Source organism: Neopelma chrysocephalum, unplaced genomic scaffold (genome assembly GCF_003984885.1).
Source record: "Neopelma chrysocephalum unplaced genomic scaffold, ASM398488v2 Primary Assembly neopelma1_75, whole genome shotgun sequence".
NCBI lineage: Eukaryota > Metazoa > Chordata > Aves > Passeriformes > Pipridae > Neopelma > Neopelma chrysocephalum.
The window spans coordinates 994,290-1,021,001 of NW_020897736.1; the positions used below are offsets into that span (position 1 = coordinate 994,290).

The 26,712-nt window shown below is 41.3% G+C and overlaps 1 protein-coding gene and 1 long non-coding RNA gene across 5 annotated transcripts in view; one reads left to right on the forward strand and one right to left on the reverse strand.

Moving 5' to 3' along the window:
* ALDH1A2 (aldehyde dehydrogenase 1 family member A2) overlaps positions 1–10,708 on the forward strand; it is a 56,375-nt gene extending 45,667 nt beyond the window's left edge. For all 3 annotated transcript variants that reach the window (XM_027688523.1, XM_027688522.1, XM_027688524.1), the window contains exons 8-13: positions 280–382; positions 2,658–2,842; positions 3,556–3,720; positions 4,089–4,246; positions 5,016–5,090; positions 8,466–10,708. In XM_027688523.1, the coding sequence (XP_027544324.1) occupies positions 280–382; positions 2,658–2,842; positions 3,556–3,720; positions 4,089–4,246; positions 5,016–5,090; positions 8,466–8,538 (759 nt within the window). In that variant the 3' untranslated portion in view covers positions 8,539–10,708. The remainder of the gene's footprint in view (positions 1–279; positions 383–2,657; positions 2,843–3,555; positions 3,721–4,088; positions 4,247–5,015; positions 5,091–8,465) is intronic.
* Positions 1–26,712, reverse strand: part of LOC113970038 — a 124,255-nt gene that overhangs the window by 41,159 nt on the left and 56,384 nt on the right. The window lies entirely within an intron of this gene.

Sequence of the window (26,712 nt, forward strand, 5' to 3'; positions counted from 1 at the left end):
CACCAATTTCAAATTTTTCATTTAGCCCTCCTAAAGCCCCCTCAAAGAAAGCCCCAAGCCATTTTAGCATAGATCCAAACGGGTGCAGGGTACACACACTTGTGCTGTGCCTTATCCCCTCTCAGTTTCTAGGGGGAAAAAGGGAAAGCTGATGGATGCACTTGGATCTCAGAACCTGCTGGACTGGTTAAAGCTCTGCTCTGCTGATAGCCAGTCTGGGCTGTTAAAGTGAACTCTACGACTACGTTCCCTGTAAAATGTGTCTCCATTTCCTTTCAGGTTGGGAAGCTGATCCAAGAAGCAGCTGGAAGGAGTAATTTGAAGAGAGTTACACTGGAGCTGGGTGGGAAAAGCCCAAACATTATTTTTGCAGATGCTGATTGTAAGTCAACACTTCCATATTTTTCTGAAAAACATGTTTGTGTAACGTCTTTTTCTCCCCCCCCCCATTTTGGGGCACATCCTTCATACAAAGTGAAGTGAATTAATACAGCTGCATCAAATTGCACTTTTCAATCTTACAGAAGCAACCTAAGGTGTGATACTTTTTATAAAAAAACAACATTTGGACCCACAGATTCATAGTCACCAAGAAAGCAGAAAAAACATTATAACCAGGCATACAGACAGGGTGTTATTCACAGTCATGGTCCCATACACGTCTGTCATACTAACCTCTGCAGCAAGGTGATCTAGTGCTTTAAATCTGGAAATTCTGTGATTTTTTTGCTTCACAGCCTTTATAAAAAGGGAGGTCTTTCATTTACACTTGAGTAGCTAATCCAGTTTGTGCAATATTCCTTTGTTAAATTGCTGTAAATGGAGATTATTCCCTTTTTTAATTTTCACAATTGAAGAATTGTGTATTGAAATATCCTCATTGCCACTGTCAGCAGGGAGCTGAAAGTTTTGGCAGACATGATGTTGTGCAGCTGAGATTTTTGGCACCTGAGAAGGTACAGGACAGCTGTTTAGGACAGGATATAAACACGAACTGGAAGTTTCTGCTTAAATGATCAGCAAAGAAATAGTTAAAAATGTTGATATCTAAATTGTCAGCAGGAGGTTTTGAAGTTAACACCCCATTAAGATGAATGAGACGGTTCACACCTTGCTCAGAGCTCTTGTTTCAGGCCGTGTGCAGGCACACTGTACTCAATGCCTTCTCTGAGAACTTTGTAACCCCAATAAATAGACACACAGGGATTTGGTCTTCTAATTTAAAAGGGGGAAGTGAACAGAAGAAGGACTCTGAATAGCATCAGTTGCAAGAGTTGGTTACAGTCCTGTACCCGTTTTCAAAACTTATCAATGTCTGAAAGACTAGGGAGAGTTTGACAACTTCCAGCAGCTTTTCTGCATAGAAATGTTTTACCAAGTCAAGGATCAAAATTTCAGCCACAGTCATCCTGGTAAGCTAAAAAAGCCCCTGTCAACTGGAGCCAGATGCAGGTGTTCCAGTCTTCTACCCCAGTTACTCCTCTCCATCTCCCAACAGGTATCACCACATCTCAAATGGCCCTAAGCCACTAACTCTCACTGGATCACCTGAGCATTTCTAGTAGAGTGAGACATGCCAGGGGCAGGTCTGTGTTCTGACCTTCCAGAGGGGTAGAACAACTGCTCCTGGCTGCCACACAGAGCTGTTGCTTCTCTGTGATGAAGCAACAGGGGAATAACAGACAAAGCAGAGCACAGTCTTCTTCAAGACTGTTGGTTCCACAGGATAAAGCTCTCTAAAGCTCTCTGGTCTTTCCACAATTACAACCTCCAGCACTTGACCTAAGATTTAGACTTCAAAGCTCTGATTATTTAAGAACAGCAATTTGCTCATCACTCTAAATGAACTGTTTGTTCTGCTTGAGAAACACTGTGTGCCAAAAGTTAGTAGAAAGCATGATAAAGCTGTTGAAAGTTTAGTGCACAAAAAACCCCAGAGAAGAATGGTTAGACCCCCTCATGGTAAAAAACAGTTAACAATAGAGGAAGAAACATCAGCTAATCCCATCTAGCCAGTAGTGTTTCCATCTCCACGGAGCTGCCTGGGAAAATTTGAATGTGGTCCAGGGAACACCCCATATAATTTTCCTAAAGACCACACTGAGGGCAGAATAAGATATTTCTGTTAGATGGAGCTGTCTAGAATGTGCTGAAAGTAAAGCACAGTTGCTTTGTTTAGTCCACAGAAGATTATACTTTAAGCACTGTTCCAAAGTGCTACAGCTGGTAACAGAGGTACTGCAGTGCTGTAGGGCATCACTGTTTAGGGATGAATTCATTATTCTTGTCTCATCAGCTATTATACCCAATGGAAGAATGCAGCTCTGAATATCTAAATATGGCTGGATCTTCTCTTCTGCTTGGATAGAGAATGTGTTAGTTGCACCTTCAGTATAGCTGTGTCCAGGGTGGAAAAATGAGGAAAAAATCATTTCTGGACATGTTTAAAAGCTCTGTATTTTCACAGGAATTATGACACAAGATGAATCAACCTCACTTATGATAAAACTATAGTATGTTTTGATTCAGTTTTTTTTAACAAAATCCCGAACTACAAGTTCAGGGAATGTGGCACTATGTGATACACATGACACTGGTGCAGGAGCAGATTTGTCTACAGTGTTTCAGTGCAACATGTGCTGCCTTGGTTTTTTCAGTGGACTATGCTGTGGAACAAGCTCACCAAGGGGTGTTCTTCAATCAAGGTCAGTGCTGCACTGCAGGCTCACGGATTTACGTGGAAGAATCGATCTACGAAGAGTTTGTCAGAAGGAGTGTAGAACGTGCAAAGAGGAGAGTTGTGGGGAGCCCTTTCGACCCCACTACAGAACAAGGTCCACAGGTAAAGGAACTGTGCTTCAGCTCTACAGCCCAGGAGGTGCCTCAAAGTGTTTAAATTCCACTAAGATTGAGGTCAGGACTCACTCACGGTCCACGGTAGCTGACACGATGTTTTCAAGATTAAAATTCTAAAGGATTAGATAATCTGTGCAGCTCTGAGGTGCTTCTTCTTAATTAAAAATCTCATCCTAAATATCAATATTTGCCTCCCAGTTTCAAGAGGAACATCTGGATCTTCAGTCCCCAAGATACAGCTGTAAACTGTGAGAAACTCTCAAAAGTCTCTGTGGGCACTGACTTCCAAGAATTGTCTACAACCATAACTGTGCTCGTAGGCCCATGGATTCTAAGCAAATAGTGAGCATAACCAGAAATAAGTCTTTAGAAAACATTCCTGCTACTAATAACTAGCTGGGTTTATACAATTTTCAGGAAGTTAACTTGGGACCAAAATTAATGATCTGCTTTTTTTGTGCTTATAAACTAGATTGCATAGCAAGAATGTGGGTTGAGCCACAAACAAAGGGAACACATCCTTAAGAGGACCAAGGTTACAGTCAGCAGCTACTTGTAGGTCTTTGCCTCTCCAGCTCAAAGAGTAGTGAATATAAGCACGAGCCTGCTCACTGGGACATGACTTGCCTAAAAAACCCTATTTTGACTCAACTGTCAAGTACATGGTCTGCAATTCAAATGGCTTCTTCTCTCCTTCAGATTGATAAAAAACAATACAACAAGATCTTGGAACTTATTCAAAGTGGAATTACAGAAGGAGCAAAACTCGAATGTGGGGGTAAAGGACTAGGAAGAAAGGGATTCTTCATTGAACCCACAGTGTTCTCCAATGTGACAGATGACATGCGGATTGCCAAGGAGGAGGTATTTGCACAAGATCATTTTAGAATGTCCTAAACATGACTTTTTTTTTTTTTTTGCTTTTGTTTAATTCCTGAGACAAAAACTTCTGAGTGAAAATTACCACTATATTTTAAAAAAATAATAAAATCTTTTCAGAAGTTCAATTTTTGTCATTGGCTGTAAGGTCTCAGACCTCAAAGAGCAGATAAGGGTAGAATGGGTGAGTTCCACTGAGGCAGCTGCTTTGGGAAATTCATGCAGTTTTACAGACAGATATTATCACTATTAAGTCTTGCTGCAGGAACAGGAGAGAGAAGATAAATAAAAAAGCGGAATGAAATGCCTCTGAGTGGGTTAGTTTAACAACAGATGATTAATCTTTGTTGCAGATTTTTGGGCCCGTTCAAGAAATACTGAGATTTAAAACCATGGATGAAGTTATAGAGAGAGCCAACAATTCTGATTTTGGGCTGGTAGCTGCTGTCTTTACGAACGACATAAACAAGGCCCTGACAGTCTCTTCAGCAATGCAGGCTGGGACAGTCTGGTAAGCACAAGCTATCACACTCCTGCTCCTGAACACAAAGAGTTTGACTCACTAGCATTATGTCACCTCAGTCTTGCACCCTTTCTTTAAAAATATTTATCCAGACAGTCCTAGTGGTGAATCACTAGCCAAGACATGGAACAGCTGCAGGGGGGTGTTGGGACTGCTCCCTGCTGGGGAATCTATTGGAAATGGAAAGCACCTTGCCATTGCTGAATGGCACTGCTGAAAACAAATGGGATAAATGATCCTCTGGGCACACAAGAGGAATCCTGAGAAGTTTCTGCCCAAGGCACAAAGAATTGAATACTTTCTACATTAAGGAACTGAGGGGACACATCCTCTTTAGTCCTTAGGAATATGTAATGCCACCTCTAGAGTTCACTAGCCTGCAGTTTAGTATGTCAGGCCTGGGTAAATGAAAGATCTGCAAGAAATTAGGGAGAAAAAGGGCAAATTCAAATGTAATAGCTCTTTGTTCTAAACTGGCACTGAGGTTTGTCAGCAGATTAACAGTTCATTACTGAAGCTGTGCCCAACTGTGGGGTCCTCTCTCTCTAGTCCTCACAGGTCAAATCCCATTCTCGTTATGAGTAAGGAGCAGAATGGGGTTTTCAGCATAAATCCCTCATTTCTTTTCAACATGAAACAAGTCTGTTATTACTAAGAGGAATGCAAGTGTCCTTAGCTCCACAAGTTTCAGCCTCTCCCTCAGTTATCCAAAGGTCTCTGGCAGTTCAGCTGGACTTAATGCCTCTTCCTGTTACAGGATAAATTGCTACAATGCCTTAAATGCCCAAAGTCCTTTTGGAGGATTCAAAATGTCTGGCAATGGGAGAGAGATGTAAGTATTACATTGCTGCTTTCTAAATTGTTTTCAGCTCTACAACTTAATAAACACTAGTGAATCCTTCCATGCAAATTAAGATCACAAATACTCCAACCTGAGAATCAGGGCATAATGATAACTTTTAATAATTGCAAGTACTTAATGCAATTGATTTGCATGGTGAGACCACTTTTCCAGCTTTTTTTAATATTGCAAACTAACTTACTGGAACTCTCTTCTTATCCTGAAAGGAACTTAAAATTTCTGAGTATTTTTCTGAGCTTGAAATGTGTGTTTTCTGAAAGTTCTTTTAGCCATATTAACCATTACTTTTTCAGAAAGACCCTCATTTTGGTACTGCTGTGTGCTTGTTAACTGGTTTGGTGTACTTGTTTCAGAGTTGTTTTGCCATATATTTTGCCTCTCTTGCTTTTTTCCTTTTCTTTCTTCAGTTTTTACTATATTTATTAATATAGGTCATCTGAATTTTATAAAAAAGTTATCAGCTTGCAGATTTATAAACAATGTTAAATGAAATCAGGCCTAGAGAAGGAGACAAATGTGTTTACATCCCTTTCAAAAAATCACTTTCCATTACAAAGCTTTCTGCCTTTCTTATTCCATTTAGAACTAAGTGCCAAATATTTTGAAATGGAGCTCTACGCTCAAAAACTGTCCCATGTACCTAATTTAAAGTCTTACCAGTTTTTCATTCTCATTACAATCACAAGGAAGTTTAACAATTGCATCAGCCCCAGATTGGTTACATGCAAAGGATTCAATTAATTTCTGTGCAGGAGGCATGTATGTACACCAGATATGTCTCACCTAAGTTTTCAAAATAGCTCATGGCTAATAGCAAACTCAGCAGTAAAACTAAAGTAAGGTCAAACTCTTTAAAACTTTAAATATGTTGAAGTATACAACTTGATCTATAAAATAAGCTCTATGTAGTCTGAAGTATTTTCCCTCGTTAGGGAGTACTTTGAATAACACATTCATACTATTCTCCACATTCATGAGTTATGAGGTGATCTCACACTGGCATAAATATGTCAGCTCATCTAACTCTTATCATTGTGAAAATATTCTAAAACTACTAAGCTCGATAGAGCACATGAGTAACTTGACACCCCAGAGCGACCCCACTGACTCCAGGGAGGTTCACTGGGCAAGCAAAATATTCACGTATTTGTGTCGTAGAGTTCTTGAAAGGGGGAAACCAGGCAGTGCCCCAGCTCCCATGGAAAAATCTATGGGAGCTGCACACTTGATTCCCATCTGCAGCTTTGAAATTATTCATCATAAACAATAAATGTTTGGAATGGCAATAATCTCCATCTCACAAAGATGCCTGAAAACCTACTTATGAGTAACTATTCTACTCTTTCAGAACCTCTTTGATCAGATATCACCTCTTAATTCACCTCCCCCACCCTGCATTAATACCTGCATACCTTTTATTAAAATGCCACAGTTTCTTAGATCCTTGTTTTTAGGGGATACATTTTACAGCATAAATAATGTTGAGTCAGGCAATTACAGAAAAAAAAAAAAAGAAACAGTGTTCCTACATAAGTGTGTCATTGCTAAGCTAATACTGTGTTACAGCCAGATCATAACTGTGCCACTGTGCTGCCTGTACTATCTGGGACTTGTTTTGGTCCTGCATTTAAATTCACAGGTTTTCATCACACATGGGCAAAAAATGAACACAGAAAGCTGAAATCTGTTATATTCACTTTACACTTCCCCAAAAGTGCATCCTGGTAGAGAACCAGAACTCATGTCCACAATGCAGCTGATTTCTGTTTGCGTTAAGGCTACTTACAACATTCTTGTATTCTTGAAGGGGTCTAAAAGACATGGTTTTTTTACATTCATGCTTCTTTAAAGCTTCATATCACTACCTGGACAATATGAAATTTAACTCCTGTAACAAAAAATTGGGTGACTCACCCCAGATACCCACATGTGGCCATTTTATATTAGAGTTCTCCAAAATTCTGGTTTCTGTCCACATGTCTTCAAGGAAAAGAAGTGCAGTTCTACTTCAGAACTATCCTTTAATGTCACAGGAATTATTATGGTCTGGATAGCTCTGAGATACAGCAGAATTTTGAATTCCAAAAAACAAGTGCAAGTAGGAGAAGGGCTTGGAGTTGTAATTCTTTTCCTTATCTTTTTTTCTCTCAGACTGGGGGAGGGAAGAGAGTATGTAATATTTCTTCTTGAAAAACAGTTTGTTTCCCTTCCCTCATCCCTACACAACCAAGGGATACCACCATGCAGATTTGACCCATGGGCTCCTTCCTTTTCACAGACACAACCTTGTTCTCACCCTGGTACTGAACTGCAATCCAAGAGGACCCAGAGTGGCCGTAGAATAGGATGTTGTTTCTCCCTGTGTCAGGCTGTGGGGACAAGCAACTCCTTTAAGTGAACACACAGACTCTTCTGCTCTGAATGTCTGGCATAACCCATCTTCCTGTTCAGCAAGTGCAGCTTTCTAACTTTGGAAAAATACTGTCCTTAAAATTCATCACCACTGTCCACTTCCAAACTTTTGGCCAGAAAACAAATGCTTAAAGCCCTGAAGCCTTGAGCTGAATAAACAGGCAATAAATGTCTCTGATTTTGTTTGGCAGACCAAGATGAAAAACCAGCTGGCAGTTGGGACATGGATAAAATCGCTGGCCATGCTGTTGGCCAGGTTATCTATTGGCTTGCAAAAATGTGTCCAAGAGTTGTCTGGAGCTACACACTTTTCTTAACCATAATTTATCCTGGGCAGAGCATGTGCCCCTCAGAGCCATGTGCCAGGTGACTGGGACTCAGGAATAGCTGGCTTTTAGCAGTATGGAGGATCTTGTGTAAGGTGCTGTGCCAGGACAAAAAGAGGTTTTCTGCAGAAACCTAGAGGGAATCTGAGCAAGCTGAACTCTCTTCCACAGCATGTGCAAATGGTGATTCCTACTGCTGGATATTTTGTAAGGGAAAAAAGATCAGTGGGTTACGAGTCAAGTTCATCTTTATGCAGGACTGTGAGTAGTTCATTGTTCACTGTACTCAGTGTGGACCTTCTCTTTCACGAGTGCAAATATAAGCAGTAATTTCACTGGCCAGTGGTGTGGGTCTTGGTGTTTGGACATTGTCAAGGGCTGGAAAAGACAGAGGACATCAATTCACTCCCAAAAGTTCCATCAACAGACAATGAGTATTTCTGGGTTTAATGTTCTGTATCTCCTTATCAAATGTTGGAGCCATCCATTGTTATTTTGACCTAAACTGAACTGGAATTTTAGGTTATACCTTAACTTTATCAAGAAATCACTTCACAGGTTTTTGCTTGATATCTGGTATAAGCTGATGCTGCAATCTGTTTTCCAGGGGTGAATGTGGATTGAGAGAATATTCTGAAGTTAAAACTGTGACAATAAAGATCCCTCAGAAGAACTCCTAAAATGATGAAGGACCGTGTTGTGCAGAAGAGCACATGATGCCACCTTCTCTATTCCTTATGGAGACCAGCACTCAGGAATAAAAAGTGTTACACAATATATATTTAAGAAATTAAGTTGCAACATATATACTGGGCACATAACTGCATACATAATGCAAACCAGCTCTGCATGTTTTCATAAAACTCTCCTGAGAATCATTACATCTTTATAAAAGAAATCATTACAAGAGATAAAATTGCTATTGGGCATCATTTAATAACGGTTCTAGCTATAAAACTGTTAAATGCAAATGCATGCACACACACATTTATCTCTTCTTTAAATAAACAAAATAAGTCTCGCTGCTTTCAGGCTGCCTTCTCAAACAGACCTGCCTTGTACTGACATTGTTTCGACCAGGGCTCTATAAGCCAGATTTTACCCAAAACACTAACAATGAACAACACAAACAAGTACCACTGATATTCTTAAAAAATTAAAGACTCTGAGCGGTGATGACCCCAAACCTGGCAGACTGGCAACTTTCCAATCAGCACGGTCACATAAAGAGGTCACACTGGGGAGGGAATCAATCCACTCTATGGACAATGAAAGCCAAATACTTATCAGTGAGGTTTGGCTTTCATGGCTCACGGTGATTTGGATTTCAAAGCTTATTTTCATAATTACTTTATGTTGTGCTAGAAGTAAAAAGTCCTCCTTCACTTACAGGAACTCGAATGGTTTTACCTGCCTGCCAAAAGAGCAGGGCCAGACAGGGTGGGAGGGTGTTAATGAGAACAGGAACAGATCCCAAGGCTTCACTGAATATTTCAGCTTTCACTGCTTGTCTAGTTTTGTTATTGTTGTTGTTGTTACTGTTGTTGCTTTCACCTTTTCTCTTTTTTTAAACCAGTATATGCATAGGCAGGCTTCATTTATTTGTCTGCTGTTAAACTGCCTGTGATTACACTGGGAATCATTAGGTCACAGCAAGAAGAACCCAGCCAAAGCCCACCTGTCCAGAATTAAGCCTGACTTTATTTTTTTACTAAAAGATGGCATGCCATGCTCACCGTGCTTGTGAACCTCACCTAGTGTTACTGGCTGGTACTGACTTTTCAATTATGTTTGGGGTTTTTTGGCCCAGAATAAAAAATATGAGCAAGTTCTTCTAGAAGTGAGGTGTTTAAAGCCTGTCACATCATTACCTGCTGCCCACAGAATCTCTTCCAACTTGTAACTGACACACTGAACACTATATCTTTCTTCTTTCCAGCTGCAGAGCTCATCGATTCCCCAGACTTTTTTTTTAAACAGGTTTCATTTTATGTTTTAATTTAGAATTAAGGAAATCTATTTTAAAAGTACAGTAAATCATCTACCCCGTGTAGCTACATTATCTGGGGTGTAAGGACAGAATTATGGCCTCAGGTATAGGTTTTCCTGGCTGCAGAGCCTATACCATGAACTGTTGAAAACTCCAGACCTGATCAGCAAATAATTTCTGCACGTTCTTAACTTCCTTTGCTCTCTAAGGAATTCCTCTTAGATTGGGAGTTGTAAGTGTCCTTCAACATACTGCTGGATTAGGACAAGAGTGTCCAGCACTTTGTAATGTGGTGGCCCTCAATATTTCATAACTCATGTCAAGCTGTATATGTGTTTTTAAAGCAATACTTATACATGTTCTTATTCAGAACTGACAGTACATTCACAGACATGGAGATAAATACAAGTATTCCTGAGTTGTTAAATTCAAATGCCGTATACTTCTACTGTAGTGTTTGTCAGAGTGAAGAAAAACAAAATACAGCAAGTAAGAGATTAGTTATCTTTTAAACTGCAATATAAAATGTGAAAAAGGAGATTTTACTTCTTTTCTCCTATTTACTTAAAAAAGAAACTTCCTGTGCTAACAGCATTTACACCATGTACTCTTTTGTATTCTTTTTGTGTATTTTGTATGTCTGTGCTTTATTCCCAATACATTCAGGTAAATAATATAGAGTTGCCATTTTTTTCAACCCTGTCACTGCAGCTCCATTTGATGTACATGGATTTGTGAAATCCTTTTTTAGATGTACCATCTGCATGGATCCAACAAAACATTTTTCCAGTCCCTGCAGCTTTTTGTTACAGTTTTTAATCATGTATATAGTTATATGTTATTAAAGAAGTAAAAGGATATTTTCTATGAAGTTTTTTCCATTAAAAAGGTTTAGAGAAAGACTTTAGACTGTGAGACTCCTTTATTGTTGACAGAGCTATAAAAATATTTAAAAAAATATTTTCTTAGCAAAAGATCTGCTCTCACAGTAGCTTTATTTTCATTTGCAAAAGTGAATGAAGTAAAAGGCCAATTACATTTTCTGGAATATTATTGCAGCTGTATGAAAAACACTTGTGAATTGCAGATCTAGGTCCTAGTCAAAGTTCATCCTCACCCTTGTGGTCATAAAGTTTAGCTATTGGGGCAGGTCTGAAATCTTCAAAAACAGTGGGGCATCCTTACAAACTGCTGCATCACAGCTTGATTTTTGGATAATCTCTAAAAAAATCGTGATGCCTTTCCTTTCTCTAGTAGATGAGTCACAGAGATGATTAAATTAACACTCAGATCTTTTATGGAGTGATATTCCACTGTCTTTAATTTCAAAATGCTAAAATGGGAAAAGGACAGACTGAATGTTATCTGACTGCCAATAAAATTCACATGGCCAGGTACTATCCAACCCTCCCTCAAGCAATCCCTTTATTCCAGGGTTACTTTCATTGCCAGGAACTGCATTCCTCTTTTGAAATGGTGCCTATTTAGGTTAAGTAACTACTCAGTTAATATGGCCAAGGCACTTAATTGTGTGGCAAGCAATGGTCAGACCTCAGTGTCACAGAATAATATTGCTGGTTTAACCAACAGTCTACAGGCAATGACAATAAAGTCACTTGATTAGAATAGATGGGATAAAAGAGAATAGAACTTAATAACAGGAGGTAAATTGCATTCTCAAGAAGAAGTACTGTTCTTGAAAGCCTGGGATATCAGGTATATATTAAGCAGAGTATCATTTCTATCTAACTAGTGGTATGGACAGCTCTGTCATGGGAGGGTGAGTGCACAATTAGCCCTTTCCATATTCCCCATCTCTCTGACCTGCTTGCAACCTGTCTCACCACTCCAAGTGGTCACACAGGTACAAGCAATGGAGTGCTTTACTGAAAGCAGAACGAATGGAGGAAGGTTGTCATGGGACCCACTGACAACAAGGAGTGTTGTCATCTAATGAAGGGAACAAAGTTTAGTCCATAGTAAACAAGTATTCTGTGGAGCTCCAGCCAGTGAAAGGGAATGTATCAATAAAAGTGTGTGCAGGTGTAGTAAAGGGAGAGTTCAGAAATAATGCATTTCTTCTGATAAAAGGATGTAAAGAAAGGCCAAAAGAATTTCAGTTCTGCAGCCTTCAGACAAAGCAATGGGTATTGATACTACTTGGATAGCATTCACACATTTACTGGTGCCCTGTTAGGCAAGGATGAAAAAACTTGCCATGCACGCACAGTGAACCTGTGTGACACAGTGCCCTCTTATTTCTCAGTTCTGTCCTGGAAAAAAGAGAACCATAATAACACTGAATTCAGGGCAGCAGTTGAGCTAGGGAGGAAGACAAAGACAAGCAATATACTGTGCTGTTTAGCTCTGACTCTGCATGGTCACACCTAGAGCTCTGGGGAGCTGCATTCACCACCTTACATTTGCATCCATACGTCTCCATTTACTGCATGCTAAGTCCATCAACACAGGAAGTTATTTTTCTCATAACAACTTCATACCACAATGACTGATATTCACAGTGCTGTATCTACCAGGAAGCAGGAAAAGCCTCTGTGGCTATTAGATGCCATCAGCATTCCCAACCCATTCAGACAGACTTCTCTCAGCACATTAGACTACAGCTGCATAAAACACATCTCTCTTCCTTGCCCTCGTTAAACTCATAGTCGATTAATTCTTTCTGTATCTTCACTGTATCTTCTGTGTCAGCTGAAAGTGCACAGGTATCAGGGAACTATGTGTGGCCCTGCCAGAAAGCTGAGGGGCTTCTGAAGTAAACTGGGTGACTTCAGCATGAAGTTGGACCACATATAAGGACAGATTAGTGAGAGTTAGAGGATGAGAGTAGTGGTATAATTTCACATGATTAAAGTGTGGCTAGGACATCCTACTACTAAGGCTTGAGGTCCCACTTTCCTCTTCCACACAGCACGATGTGGAGTGCTGGGATGCTGGTTTCAATAAGCACTTTCCTAATTTTTCTCCGAGGACTGGAGCTGACATGCTGGAATTCGAGGTTAACACCAGTAACAGATGATTACAGCTGGCTGCAGTGCAAGCTCAGTCCTTTCAGTGGTGCAGAGCAGGTTAAGCTGCCTGTAGCCACAGCTGCTACACTGGGTAGTGCTCAGCACCTGGTTATCTAAGACTTAGGCCTAGAGGCTGCAAACACATGCAGGAATGAGAATGTGTCCCAAAGACAGTGAGTAGAGGCACAAGGCTGACTTGTCTCTTGCTACAACCAGGGTAAGTCACCAGAGCTGTTGTGTAATATCCCCAATCCCCTTAGCTAATTGTTAGAGAGGGAGAAAAAGCACATCTGCATGCCCTTGGTGCACAAGAATGGTTGATTTTGAAATAGTTCTGACAGCTGAGTTTACATCCTGAACCCCCACTAAAAACCAGCCTCATACTCCCAGTACAGGTACTCTAGAGCTCAGTTACACCATGGAGACCACAGTCATTTTTTTGATATCACAAATTTAAATCCACTCAGGTCATATGGAAAAGAGGGACTGCACCTACAGTCCACTGCTTCTCCATGGTGAGCATTTGCACTGTTACTTTTCATGGCTTTATAGGGTGAGTTTCATCAAATAACAGAGGCTGTCCTGTACTGTGCAGAGTACATACATTTTTGGCTGTGCCTGCAGTGCTGGGAAGCACTCCAGGGAATATTTTTCCACCTGATTTCAGGTGAATTTTATAAACTCAATTTATAATGTGTTTATAAATTTGCTATCAGCTGTAATACCCTGAAGTCTCCAATGCCCAGGGAGGCTGGGACATCTGCTGGGACAATTTGCCTTAAGGATCACCGAAGTCTGCACTGCTGATATATTCCCCAGTGCACTACTGTAACCATTCTTTGTATTGTCATTTAATCCTAGTATCTAGCATCGAATCCTGCAATTACAGGATGCTTTCAAGGTGTCTTTATCTACCTGAAGCCTCTTGATGGGACCTGCTAAATAAACGTGGATTGTGCAAGCACGACAGCAACAGACTGTAAGAAAAGCTGCAGCTGCAGAGGTTGCCAAGGAGGCTGTGCACACAGCAGGCTGGAGTAACCCAAAAGGGTGCTTGTGAAATGTTTGTGCTGCTGGCAGGCAGCACACTGCCAGGACAGATCACACATCATGCATTTGCACATCAAATGGAGCTGCACTGGTCTGAGAGCATGGGAAAGGCCTGTCTTGAACGGCATGTGTCCTACTTCCTAAACATGTATATTTTACACTTTACACTTGGTTATTGGCCAGATTGAAAGTACCGCAAGTTCCCCAAAGCTTGTCATTTTGCCTTTGAAGTAGAACTGTTTGGATAATGTTTCCTTTGGCAATTTATCTATGTAACAAAGCAGGAACTTAGCTGCATTGGCCTCTCAACAATCCACCACTAGCTTTTGTCAAAGTACTCATACACTTGTGTGTATGCACTCACACAGAATTTGATCATTTTTCATGACCTTGCTTAGCCTCTCTCCTTCTCCCTTATGGTTCCTCACAATGAGTTTGGTGACAATATTAGCTCACTTCATTTGGGGGTTTTTCCTTGCTCTATGTACACCTGGCTGAGTTCCCATTTCCTAGAGCAGCATAATTAGCAAGATGTTTGTGTGCTGCTCGCTCCTGCTGCCCAACAAAAAGCAATCATGTTTGTACTGCTTCCCCTGGCAAAAGGGCCCCAGCTCATGGCCCACTGCTTTTCTCAGTACCACAGAATGGGACATAGAGCAGGATCTCTTGAGAAGTTTCTGCTGTTTCCTGCTTTCTATTGGTCCAAAACCTCTCTCACAGTCTTCAGCACTTGACATCCAATCTCAAAGCACAGTCAGTGCCTGGCAAGAGAGGCCGCCATTTAGTTTTTGATTTTGAACATCACAAACACTCAAGTTTCTGGGAGGGATGCTGAATGGAAAGTCACTCCTTTCTCCCACCAAGAACTGCAGATTAAGGATGATGGCTAAAGCATTTCCATTGAATCTAATGGTCCTACCACTAGTCAGAACTCCCAGCTTGTTCATTCACCACAAGTGTGGCTCTCAGAGATGGCTGGTGAGATGCCCTATCCCCAGGCTGTACAGCTATGGGAACTAAGCAGTCAGACTCTACTCAAATCAAGTATTTCAAGAAGTCCATAAAAGTCACCAATGCTCTTCAGCCTTATTCTTCCAGCATCATGTACATACTCTATTTTAAATACAACCTGGCTGTGAAATTGAGGAAAAAACCACACTGTTGCCAAAGAAATGGGCATTCACAGAGCTACCAGCCTGTGGTTCCTGAGTAGCCTGGATCTCCTGAGCAGCACAGGGAAAGCTCCCACACCATGATGCTGCCTTGCAGCAGGATTGCCCTGGCACAGGGGCTGCCATGTCCCATGCAAGGAGGAGGCTGCTGAGAGCACTGTGCCCCTTCTATCCTGGCATGAAACTAAACAGGAACATGACTCTTTTCTGAGAAGCTGCCCGGTGTTTCTCCACAGTGCACACTGCACGCCTTAAGCCACAGGAAGCCATTGCTACAGAGCTCCTGGGCTCTGCTAAATTGGCCAGGTCTCTGATCACATTAACATATACAGAACCACCCACTCCCACCACTGAAACTGCAGCAAAACCCAGAGCAATTCCTATTCTGTCTTTGCTGCAGCCCAGCCTCTCCAGCAGTCTTCCCCTTGCAGCATTTGTCTCCCAAGGGCAAACACATGGGGGAAAATGCCCTGGTACAACAGACTTTCACAGGAATTTCCTTAGGGAATGCCAAACATCTGATCCACAATTCCCATTAGATTCCCTTTTGGGAACCATTTCAGATTGCTCTGGTGGGAAAATGACAGTAGACTCCAGCTGCCCAAAGCCTTTCAGAAAGACAGAAAGATGCTCTCATCTCCTGCATCTGTAGCACACTCATAGTCAAGTCTGAGACAAAGTCTTAAGTTAATTTCAGATTCCATTCTACAGACAATAAAAGCCCAAAATGACAAAATCACTGTAGATATTGTTTCTCAGTGTCCAAAATCACCTTGCAGCTCTTTCTTATGAAAATACCAAGTCTGTTTTCTTCCCTGTAGTGAACTGCATGTGTATTATAGCAGGGCTGCTGCAAAGCTCTGCTACAAGACAGGGTTGCTGGTTGATTCCTGTTTTAAAAACACATAGAACATCCTGAGCTCTTTCTCAGGGTTTTGGCAAACAGGCTCTTTTAACTAACTGTGTTCTTAGGTAGAACAGCAACAAATGACTCAATGATTTGTTTTTACAATGTCCTCTCTGGGAAGACTAATTACCAGCTAACCTTCTAGCGTGCAGTTTCAAACATGAAAAGAATGGGGCCCCATTCTTTTTCAGGAAAAATTCATACTACAGACTGCAAAATCTGTCTGGGTGGGGGTACTTTGCTGAAAGTTTTTGAAAGCTTTAGGATTATGGGCTGGCCAAGAGATTTCATGATGCTTCTAGAATTTTGAAAAATTAGGTGGGGAAAAAAAGCTTGCTTTCCTCAGTATTACTATTTGTCTCTTTGGGGTAATAATGCAGTCACCAAACCAAACCACTGGAAATGCTGTTCTCAGCTGTTTTGCATACAAAGCTCAAGAAAAGCAAAAGTAAATTTCATGCATTAGTTGTGGAAGTTGTGTTCAGTAGCAAGAACCACATTGCACAGAGCTTTTGGTTGAGTCACCAGCAGATTCTGCCTGACAAAGGAAATAAAACTGATGGGCTTCTCCCAGTTTGTCTTTTTTCTATACAAAGTTCCAGGAGAAACAACTTTTCTTTCTTATTAATCTTCCTAATGGACTTCTTTTTACCTTCTTAACTCCTATTCCTCTTGGAGGAAGTGGTGCCTGTCTAAAGGCTTGGGCTGAGGCAAAGCACCAAATGTTTAACTCTACTGTTCATGTAGTCTCTACTGGCATTTTCCAGCTTTGCAATTAAACACTGGGCAGGCCAGGCAGCAGCTCCTCATTAGACTGTGTTCCTGGCTGATTCAGACAGCAGAACCAAGGCAGCAAGCATAACTGAATTTGCTGGACTCACTACAGCAGCCAGTGTTCAGTAAGTCATCAGTCTCATCTGCACCTGCCTGTCTTAACCAGTTCAACACACCTTTTCCCCAGTTATCATTATCAACTTTTACAGTAAATAATTTTGTAATCTACTTTTATTGGGCAATTAAGCAGCAGCAAAGATATTGTATGTTCAGAACTCATTATTCAAACATGTTTATTAACCTTTAAAATAAAACATAAACTTGCTGGGTTTTTATTCATAGTCAAGTCTTTCCCTGCTTTGAATGTTATTAAGGCTCTGGAAGACATGCTTGATTACTTTAGCTTGAGCCACAAACCATCTCCCATTGCAACCACAGGCAAATTAGTATCTGAGCAACTGCAGATGCTGCTGAGCAGAGAGAAAAATTGATAAACGGGGACAAAATTTACAGAAGGGAATGGGGAGTGGGAGGCTTAAATGGGTTTTCACTTCCTCTTTTCCCCACAGTCCTCAGCACACCTCATCCAGCCTCACACCTCGCTCCCAGTCAGCCACTCGATCACTCTCCTGAACAGCTCCTCTTCTACAACTGGCCTTTAAGTTGCATTATTTTAGAAATTTAAATTGAAAGGTTCTGCTGCATAAGAGAAATCTAGTTACATAAACCTCACACAATATTCAGAATTTCCAGAATCCATATAAAATCCAAACCTATTTGCTTCGGCTGCTTATTCATGTCAGGGATTTTGAAGAAGTTCAGACCTGGGAAGAAACTTGTCCTCTCTTCATAAGACTGGAGATATGAGCACTTCCTATGGAATATATTTACAGCACTAACAGGCTCTGTATGGTCTACAAACCAAAGTTACAAGAACTGTGAGAGTTCCAGTTACAATGTAAGCATCCATTTTGAAACTGTTCTAATAAAATCAAGTTATTTCAGCTGCAATGGCCAGCAGGGACAACAATATTTACTTTCTTTTGCAACATCTTTGTCAATCTTCCTTCGTGGCACAAAAAAAGGAAAAAGTGTTAATTAAATAACCTGATTATTTGTATGCAGTTGATCAAAACCATGGCCTCACTGTCCTCTACAAACATCATAGGCTTGGTCTAGGCCTTGAAGGTTTTAAAAGCAAAATGAAAATCTAGGAGTAAAGAAAATAATTATTACTACTATTTTGCAGACAAGGAGATTATTGAGAATAACAAATGGAGCAACTCATCCCAAGATTATAGAGGAAAATCTGCTGCAAAGGCCAGGACTAAGCTCAGCTCTCCTGGTTCCTAGAACAGTGCTTACTAAAACTTGTTATTTATTACTTATACTATTGTAAAGGAAAAAATTAATACATGCAAACACATACAAAAACAGGATGAGAGCCTTGCAGAGGAATTCTGTTTGTCTAAAGATCTGCAGTAGTAGAATTTAAATACTTTACACTTCTGACATACTGAGCTGGGGAAAGCCCTTGAAATTCTTTGGAATGAATGACCTTTCAAGGCCTCAGATGGGGGGTTCTGCCTTTCCTTGTTGCACACAGCCACACCAGTTACTCACTTGTACGTATTTAGGCTCAGTGCAGGATCTCTCAGCTAATAAATAATACCATCAGCTTTCACCAGGGCTTGACCATAGACAAATGAGCTCCTCAGCACTTGCATCAGTTTACTGCAGTTTTGGTGTGTTGTTTTCTGCTTCTCCACAGCCAAGTGTCAAGGTCCATCTTGGATACCCCTGGGAGTTATTTGTTTGTTTATTTTTACACACACACACACACATGTTCAGGTCGTAGGGGTTTTTTTGGATGCCTACAGTGCAATCCCTTGCATTTCCTTTCTCTCCTTATTCCTACCATTGCTCCCCACAACAGGAGCTGAGCTTGTAGAGGACCTAAGCACTGTTCATCCCTGCTGAGTTCCCTGGGAACTGGCAGTGCTCAGCACCTCCAAATCCCTGGCATATACAGCCAGTTAGGAATCTGGGAGACATTTCCTCAAGGAAACTATTAGGCATCAGTTAGTGGCTGGCTGTGCTTAACACCAATTCATTGCTGCCTGACTAAAAACCTTTGAAAAGCTGAGTCTAGAGATGGATCCCTACATGAGATTTGTAACTGAGGTCCAGCCAGCACAGGCAGTGGCTCTCAGGGGAGAGCTCCAGGCTGACCCTGTTGACTGGTTCCCTTACGGCAGCAGTGGGAGATCAGACCCACAGAGCAGGTGTCAGAACCTCCACATATCAACTTAGAGCACATTGGTTCCTAGTTGAGGAGTCTTATTTTAATCTTACCCTGATTAATTCAAATTATATTCAATGCTGCCTGTTTTAAACTCAAAGCTATTGATGACTGATGGCAAAGTTACATAAGTATGTCTGCAATGTGTCGGGTCACCCTCAGGGAATCCTGATCAGAGCCTCTTACTAACTCTGTTGTTAAATCCTGAGGACTAAAAAAACCAAGGTGCCAATAAAGAACTGCACTGTAACACAGGTACAACAATGCCTTGAGAATGTAAAAACAAAAAAATCTTTAAAAAGCGCATGTTTTCAAGTAAAAGAAATCTATAATTTTAGAAAAATGTATATAGAGAAAAAACATCTAAGCAAAAACTCATTAAAGTTCATTTTGAGTTCTTGCTGATCACCATCCTAAATGCCAATGATTTTGTAAACTGATAAGATAATTAATGGTGATACGCTTTTTCCTAAACTTGTCACTTAATTATTTTGGTTCCTTATGCACCCAAGCACTTACACAGTGTTATTTATGCAGGCCTGTATGTTATTTTTCTCTGCTTTTTTATTACTAGTCTCAGTACTCTTTTTTGCTGTCTAATACTGAACAAACAGCATATAGTCACATTAGCTCCTTGCTCTAAGCTCCTGGTATTTTCTTTTTACAGTGCAATAACCTCCTAGTAGGTACCAGTCACTCCAGACAATTCTGCTGCTTTCACAACTACAATAATGTGCTCGAGCCAGCGCAAACAAGTGATGCAATGCAAGCTGTGTTCTTCCCAAGGGTGGAGAGCATCCCCCAGCCGCACTCTCAACTTGTTTCTTCCCAAGGAGAATAGCTTGCAAGGTCACTTTTGAACCCTTACTTCCCATGGGGTGGGCACAGTCCACCCAGCAGAGCTAAGGGAAAAGAAAATTAACCTCTGAACTATCTTTGCTCATATACAGAGCACATGAACTAGTAAACAGCAATACAGAACACTAATTGATTGCAGCTTCACTTGCAAGGATTGAAAGATTCTCCTAAATAACCTGAAAGGGTACATGACCAGTACTGAACTCCTGTGACTTTATTTGGAAGCTTAAATTAGATGGAAACATCCAAGTCAGGTATAAATTACAAAAGCACAAGCCTCAATTATATTCTCACTGTCTCTAGAAGTTGCTGGTGATTTCCAATCAAATCTATCATTCAGAAAATATTTTAACTAAAGAAAAACAGCACCATCTAAATAGATTGTAACTTCATAGTATTTGTTGTTTAAAGCATTGTGGAAATAGAGAACAATAAAATATATTAATTACTGTAACAAAGGATTTGATGGAATTAGTACCGTAACAATGCTTTAGTTATTAAGCAGGTTTCTTTATATGACCATCATTGTTAGGTCACCTAATATCTACATTTGTTATTCTGATGAACATAAATAATATTTTTTAATTATGATTCTCTTCTTGAAGCAGTCAAAATATGTATCTCTGAATTGGCCCCTACTGGGATTTCAACTTCTAGCAGTTTTTCAAATACATAACTAGATATAAACAGAAAAGCATATAAAAGAAGACACACAAGTCAGATGAATTAAGAAACAGTTTGAACATCTCTGAACTCTTGTCAAGGCTTAATATCCAAGTACACCTGTTTTCCTGTTCATTCCCTTGCTTCATTCCCATTCAGACTGTGTTTCATAGTTCAGTGCACCTGGTAATTTTTTCTTGTCATGACTGTCTCAGTTCAGCTGCCCCTGGTTAGTAACCTCTTCTTGTGGCAGCCCATCCCATTCTCCACACCAAAGATTGGTGAGAAGCAACCAAACTTCTTAAAGGCCAGACCAATGTTCTTTCTATCTTTTCAGACATTAATTGCCTGTGACACAGAACAAAACACTTCAATATCAGCAATTCAATCAATATTCTTACCTAACAATCTAAAGAATCTCAAAAACCTTATCATCTTTTACCTTAACTGTATCCATATAAATGTAAGAAAAAAACAAAATACAACATTGTCCATGGAAACAGACCTGAGAACACACACAAAACAGATGCCAGTTATTCTGTACTGCTGGAAGGTTCTCAGACTGTCCATGGGCTGGAATAGTCTGCAGGGAGACTTTCATACCACCTACCAAACATTCCTGCTGAGACATTTTCTAGCATCTTTTGAGCAGATAAACAGCTTCTGGAGTGTTATAAAAGGCCACGCTTGGGGCAACTCGGACTGGATTGGACCAAAATTGTGTGTCTACTCTACACAATAAATAAAAACAAACTTTCTTGCACAGCGTAATATGACCTACTTAAAATTTAGTCCTCGTGCCCATAGCATTCCATAGCATCTAAAGGAATTATGAGCCAAAGGTTTGACCTTCCAGTAGGTAACATCTGTTGTCCCAGTGATGTGTTCCACAACAAATAAGGACATAACACTAAAGATAACATGTGACATTGGTAAAGAAAAACAAAACAAAACAAAACAAACATGGGAGGGAGAAAACAAATGAAAAGACATCACATTTTTCTGAGCAGGGCAGAACAAATGTTTGACTGAAAAGCTTCAGGTCCGGCTGGGAGAAGGCCAAGACTAATTTAACCTTTGGTCAAATGGTTGGGAGTTAGCTAGTTTCCTTTTTCCTCTTACATCACTCCCAGAGATTTCGACAAAAATAATATAGCCCCGATTACATGACATTACAGGCTCTCATAATGCACTGGGGAGGATAGTGTTGAAACCCCTTGGAGACAAATTAATCCCAGCAAAGCAACAGCTGTAAGATTGCTATAAACAGGGAAAACAACGACAATGTTTGCATTATGTACTTATACGATTTTAATATAACTTACTAAGGGGATTAGATTATTGGTTTTTTTAACAGGTCTGACAGCTTTGTATCATCATGAAAATATCAGTTGTCAGGTTGCACATAGTTGCTATTAAGGCATTCAACCACTCTGTACATTCTTCTAAAAGCTAAAGCAGACCCAGGTATAAGGTGATTTATCTTGCTTTCAGATAACGTGTGCAGCCAGAGAATCCATGTTCTGCAGGGTTTTTTTGCCTGTGCTGGAACAGATCAGCACTGCTGTCACTGTTGGCCTCCCGGAGCCGCTGGAGTGCTCAGGTGTCAGGCACCTGCCCAGCTTGCCCCGGGATGCTGCTGCAGGGACCAGGAGCCCCCCGGGCCCCAGCAAAGAAAGTTGCTGCAGCCATGGCCCTTCAAAATCAAGAATTCCCCAGTGGAAGCAAACAGGACCCTCCTGTCCCGCTCTCCAGTTCCTCTGTACACACACCCCTTTTCTAATACTCTTTAATGTGGTATCAAACACGTGCTATTCTTCTCTGCTATAAAACCACTCTGGTTGTACCCCCCCTCTGCTTATTTTGGAAGACAAAATGACCTAAAGGTAGTTTCCAATTTAAGTCCCCTCTCTGTGGTCGCAGCCAACCCACACACCTCTCCCAGGTGTCAGGGTCCCTGACAGCCAAAGCTCAGTCACCAGCACCCAGCCTGGCAGAGACCCTCCTCTGTCACCCCAGAGCCACGTCCCACGGCCACCTGTGCTCCAGGTCAACTAACAGGCCTCAGGGAGCTGCAAAGGGGCATTTCAGGTGGGCCAGACTGCAAAGGGGGGGCTGATCCCTGGCTGTGCTCCTCACCCACCCACACCTCCTGCTCCCACAGCACTGTGTTAGACCCCACGCACCACGGCAATGGCCCAGGTGGGGCTGACACTCCAGCACAGGAAAGACACAGGACAGGTGACAAAAGGGTTCATCTGGGACAGGTTTGGATGCAGACAGTGCATGGAGAGAAGCGCTGAGAAGCCAAGCTGACTGGGAGATGTCCTTGGCCACAATAGTGGGGCACTGCCTGGCACCAGGGCCACGGGGATACGCCAGTCACACCTTCCTCACCAGCCACACCCCAAACCATTGCCCATCCCTGCACCCTCCCCATGGCAGTGGAATCCCTGGGACAGCCTGCCCCAGGCACCTGCTGCACAGCAGCTCTCGCCCAGGCAGCTGAACAGTGCCCCTGTGGGAAAGACTTCAATGAAATACATTGCTTTCTTAGAGGCAGAGCAGCCAAAGCCACCTCCCTCAGTTCATAGCAGCCGGTGCAAAGCTGTGCAGGGAGCGAGGAGTGTGGAGACCTCTGTGTGCATTATGAGCAGAGAGGAAGACAATTTTTTCCGAACTGAGAAAATATGCTCATATGGAGCGGTATTTTTAGGTGTTTTGTGTTGCTACTTTGAGAACAGGGGCTGGTTGGGTTTTATCTTGCCTTACTTAGTTTGGATTCTATTTCTGCCTCCTGGTTTGGAGGAGTAGAGAGGGTTGGTCATGGTAACTGTGAAATATGACGCTACATTCATTTTTAAGGATCGCTTTTATATATGGTAAGGTTAATTTCACCCAACTGAATTGTGATTGCAGTTTGCTAGTGCTTGGTTTAACAGATTGCAGCTAATAATGTCATGACTACAACAACTAGTATATAATATCACAAATAGTGCTGTGAAACTTAGTGCATATTACAACTTAAAAATCTCATAAAGGCATAAAGCAGTTTCATGGAAATTTGCATCGCTTCTGAATAAACACAATTTTTAATTTAAAATTATTCAGGTGAGACAAGATATGACTAGATATGCTGTTATGTTCCTATACATGTTTACCTGTTTTATATGTATACTTCATGAGAACACATGGATTTCATGAAAATTTAGGAATACACTACAGGAACTATACCTTGATAAGTGGTGTGTCATTGGATTATATGTAATCCATAGGGGTTTAAAAATGTAAAAATCCACAGGGGTTTAAAAAACACACTGTCTTCTTACAGAAATTTTAACTTAATATAATAAAATGTGTAAACTTGAGAACAAGTAATTAATAAAAGCAGTGAAAGTTTGCACACTATGTTGAAAGCTCAACACTACCCCCAAACTTAAAAGCTGTGAATGCATAGGGCCTCTGGTGAGCAGGCTGTACTTTAGGCTTGGGTTGGGTTACTAGGGTGTGCCAGGGACCAGAGGTTTCCCCAATAGCTTGGGCAGGTTCCTGAACCCTACAGCTGAGAGAGGATGTTGTCTGTTGCTGTGTAATTCCCACTCACAGTGCTCACAGAGTCCCAGCACTGGTCTGCTGTGCAATCAGGAAGGTGGAGGGGCTCCCAGGCCTTGTGCCCTGCCCGGTGTGCAGTGAACAAGAGGTGCCTGCTGTGCCCTGCTGGGAGTGCCCAGCACTCAGAGGCTGCCCAGGGCCCATGGCTGTGGCCTGGCTGCCAGGGCAGTGCCTCTTGGTCTGACATGTTGTTTACAGGAGGTCAGATAAGCAATTACCTGTGTGCTCGTGGAGAGCAGAGCTGTCACTTCCTAAGAGATGCAAAGTATATCTCAAAGGCAAGGGTCTCCAGTGCTATGCAAGGTATGCTTTGATGTTATTCTTCCCAATGATCTTTCAAGATCTACTGAATTGGAAAGACATCTCTACATATGGTAGAAGAAACAATAAGATCTGTCATGTAACAAGGCCATATTAGAGCACTTTCCTTAAAATGTAATTGTTCTGCATGTATGCAAAAGATATATAAGTCTGCTGGGAAATAAACAAGGTCTTGCAAGGATCATCCAAGCCTAGAAAATAAGAATGCTCTTCCTTCATGGATGTCTTGTTAACTCTATATACTTCTATGTATTTTCTACAGAACATTTACTCTCTAAAGTGTATGGTCTGTGCCAGAAAAAAAAGGGGGGGGGAACAAATATAAATATAAGCAATGTATGCCTTCTAGAGTTATGCTGTCTTTTCAGTCCTGTGCTATGAGAGCTGTAATCTCAAGCAGGGACTATGTGCACTAAGTAAATGAGAAAAGCTCATTTAAGTGTGGCCCACAGTGACTACTGCTTTTTTGGCCTGCAGCTGACTCTGCCACTGTGCCACTGTGAAAGGCCTGATCTTGGCTATCCACCAGCATCTAAACAAATAAGTACCACTTGATCAACTTTGCTCTAGCCTGGCAAGTAAAGAGACTGGCCTATCTGAGTAAAGGAATGAGGTAAAGGAATGCAGGATGGGGGTAAGGAGACTGCTAAAATAACCTGCAGCATAACAGACAGTCTACATGAATGTCAACCCACACTAAGACCGCTCTGAAAATTCACTGTTTTCAAGCAGGACGCCAGAACGTGCACACTGCCCCATCCATCAGCATGCAAAAGTAATTACCTGAAGAAAAACAGGGATCATAACCCATGGCACTTATGGCCAAAAAAAGTCAGCACATGGATGAATATCATGTAGGAAGGCACGTGTGTGGCTGAGAGCTGGAAGTTAAAAAGCTGAAAAGAGGTATCCATGGAAAGTAGCAGCTTGCAGCTTCCAGCTTCCACTGAGTTCAACCCATCCCCCCTGGAACAACCACAGTACCCATCAGCTGCCCCACCTGGAAATCAACGGGAAACTGGAAAGTTCTGCCTTGCCAGAAGAAAGGCGTTGCCATTGGCTATGATCTACTTACTTCACCTCCAACTTCAGCATGAAATACCCTGTTTGGACACCAAAATAACATACTGGCCATTCATTAAAGGTTGCTGACCCCCGCAGAATAACACATTGTAAGACAGTTCCACAACCCAGTGGAGTAATTTTAGTAAAGTTGCCTGTTGAAAATATTGGGACCATACATTTCTAGTAATTGCATGAAGAAAATCTTAGTGCTTTTTAGAGAATAGTCTGGTAAGGAGAAACTAATCAACAGAGTCAATTTGGAGGAGCAATGAGATTAGAGTTTGTGGCACTGTTATATTTCAACCTTATTAATGATTACAATATGAAAAAAGAAATCCCTTCCTAGGACTGACTGGTCAAGATCTGTTGGGTGATGGAAGGAGGAGATAGCTGAGGTTGCTCTCCTGAGTCTCTGCATTAAAAGCCCTTTGTAGATCCAGCTTTCAATAGACCACTCTAAAAATTTAAAAATAACAGTTTTAAAAACCAGTATGCAGCCTCACTGCATATAAATGCAGACGGATGCACACTTGCATATTATTGAAAGATATATTTTTACTTAACCTCTGAATTTGAGAGCCATGCTGGTAGGCAGACTTCTCAAATGTCTTCCATTTCATGGTGCACTTTTATGGTGGGAAGTTATTGACATCAGAAAGGAAGAATAATGAAACTGAGGTCACAGAGTTATTTACACTGGCGGGTGGATCCCACAGCATTCCTGTATGATTTGATTGTTTTGATGACCCTCTTTTTGGGATTCTGTCACACATTACATCTGATATTTGGATCTTTGTAAGTTGAAAGGGACACTGAGAGGTCTGTTTGGTTTCTGTTACCAGTAAGTTATCACAAGGTTAAAAAGTCTGTCCCTGTTCAAGCCAATGGCACAATTCCCAATGACTTCAGGAAGTTTCCAAACTCCCTGTCCCAAAGTGCTAACAAGCCAAACAGAAGGAGCCCTATAGATACCAAGCTGAGCAAAGGACGCCTAAAGAAGACCCAGGGAACACACAGAGCAATCTGATTAAATTACTGAGGAGGGGAAGGAGGAAGTATAGTCACCAGTATGCAAGTTCCTTTAAAAGGCAATCTTCATTTTAAATTT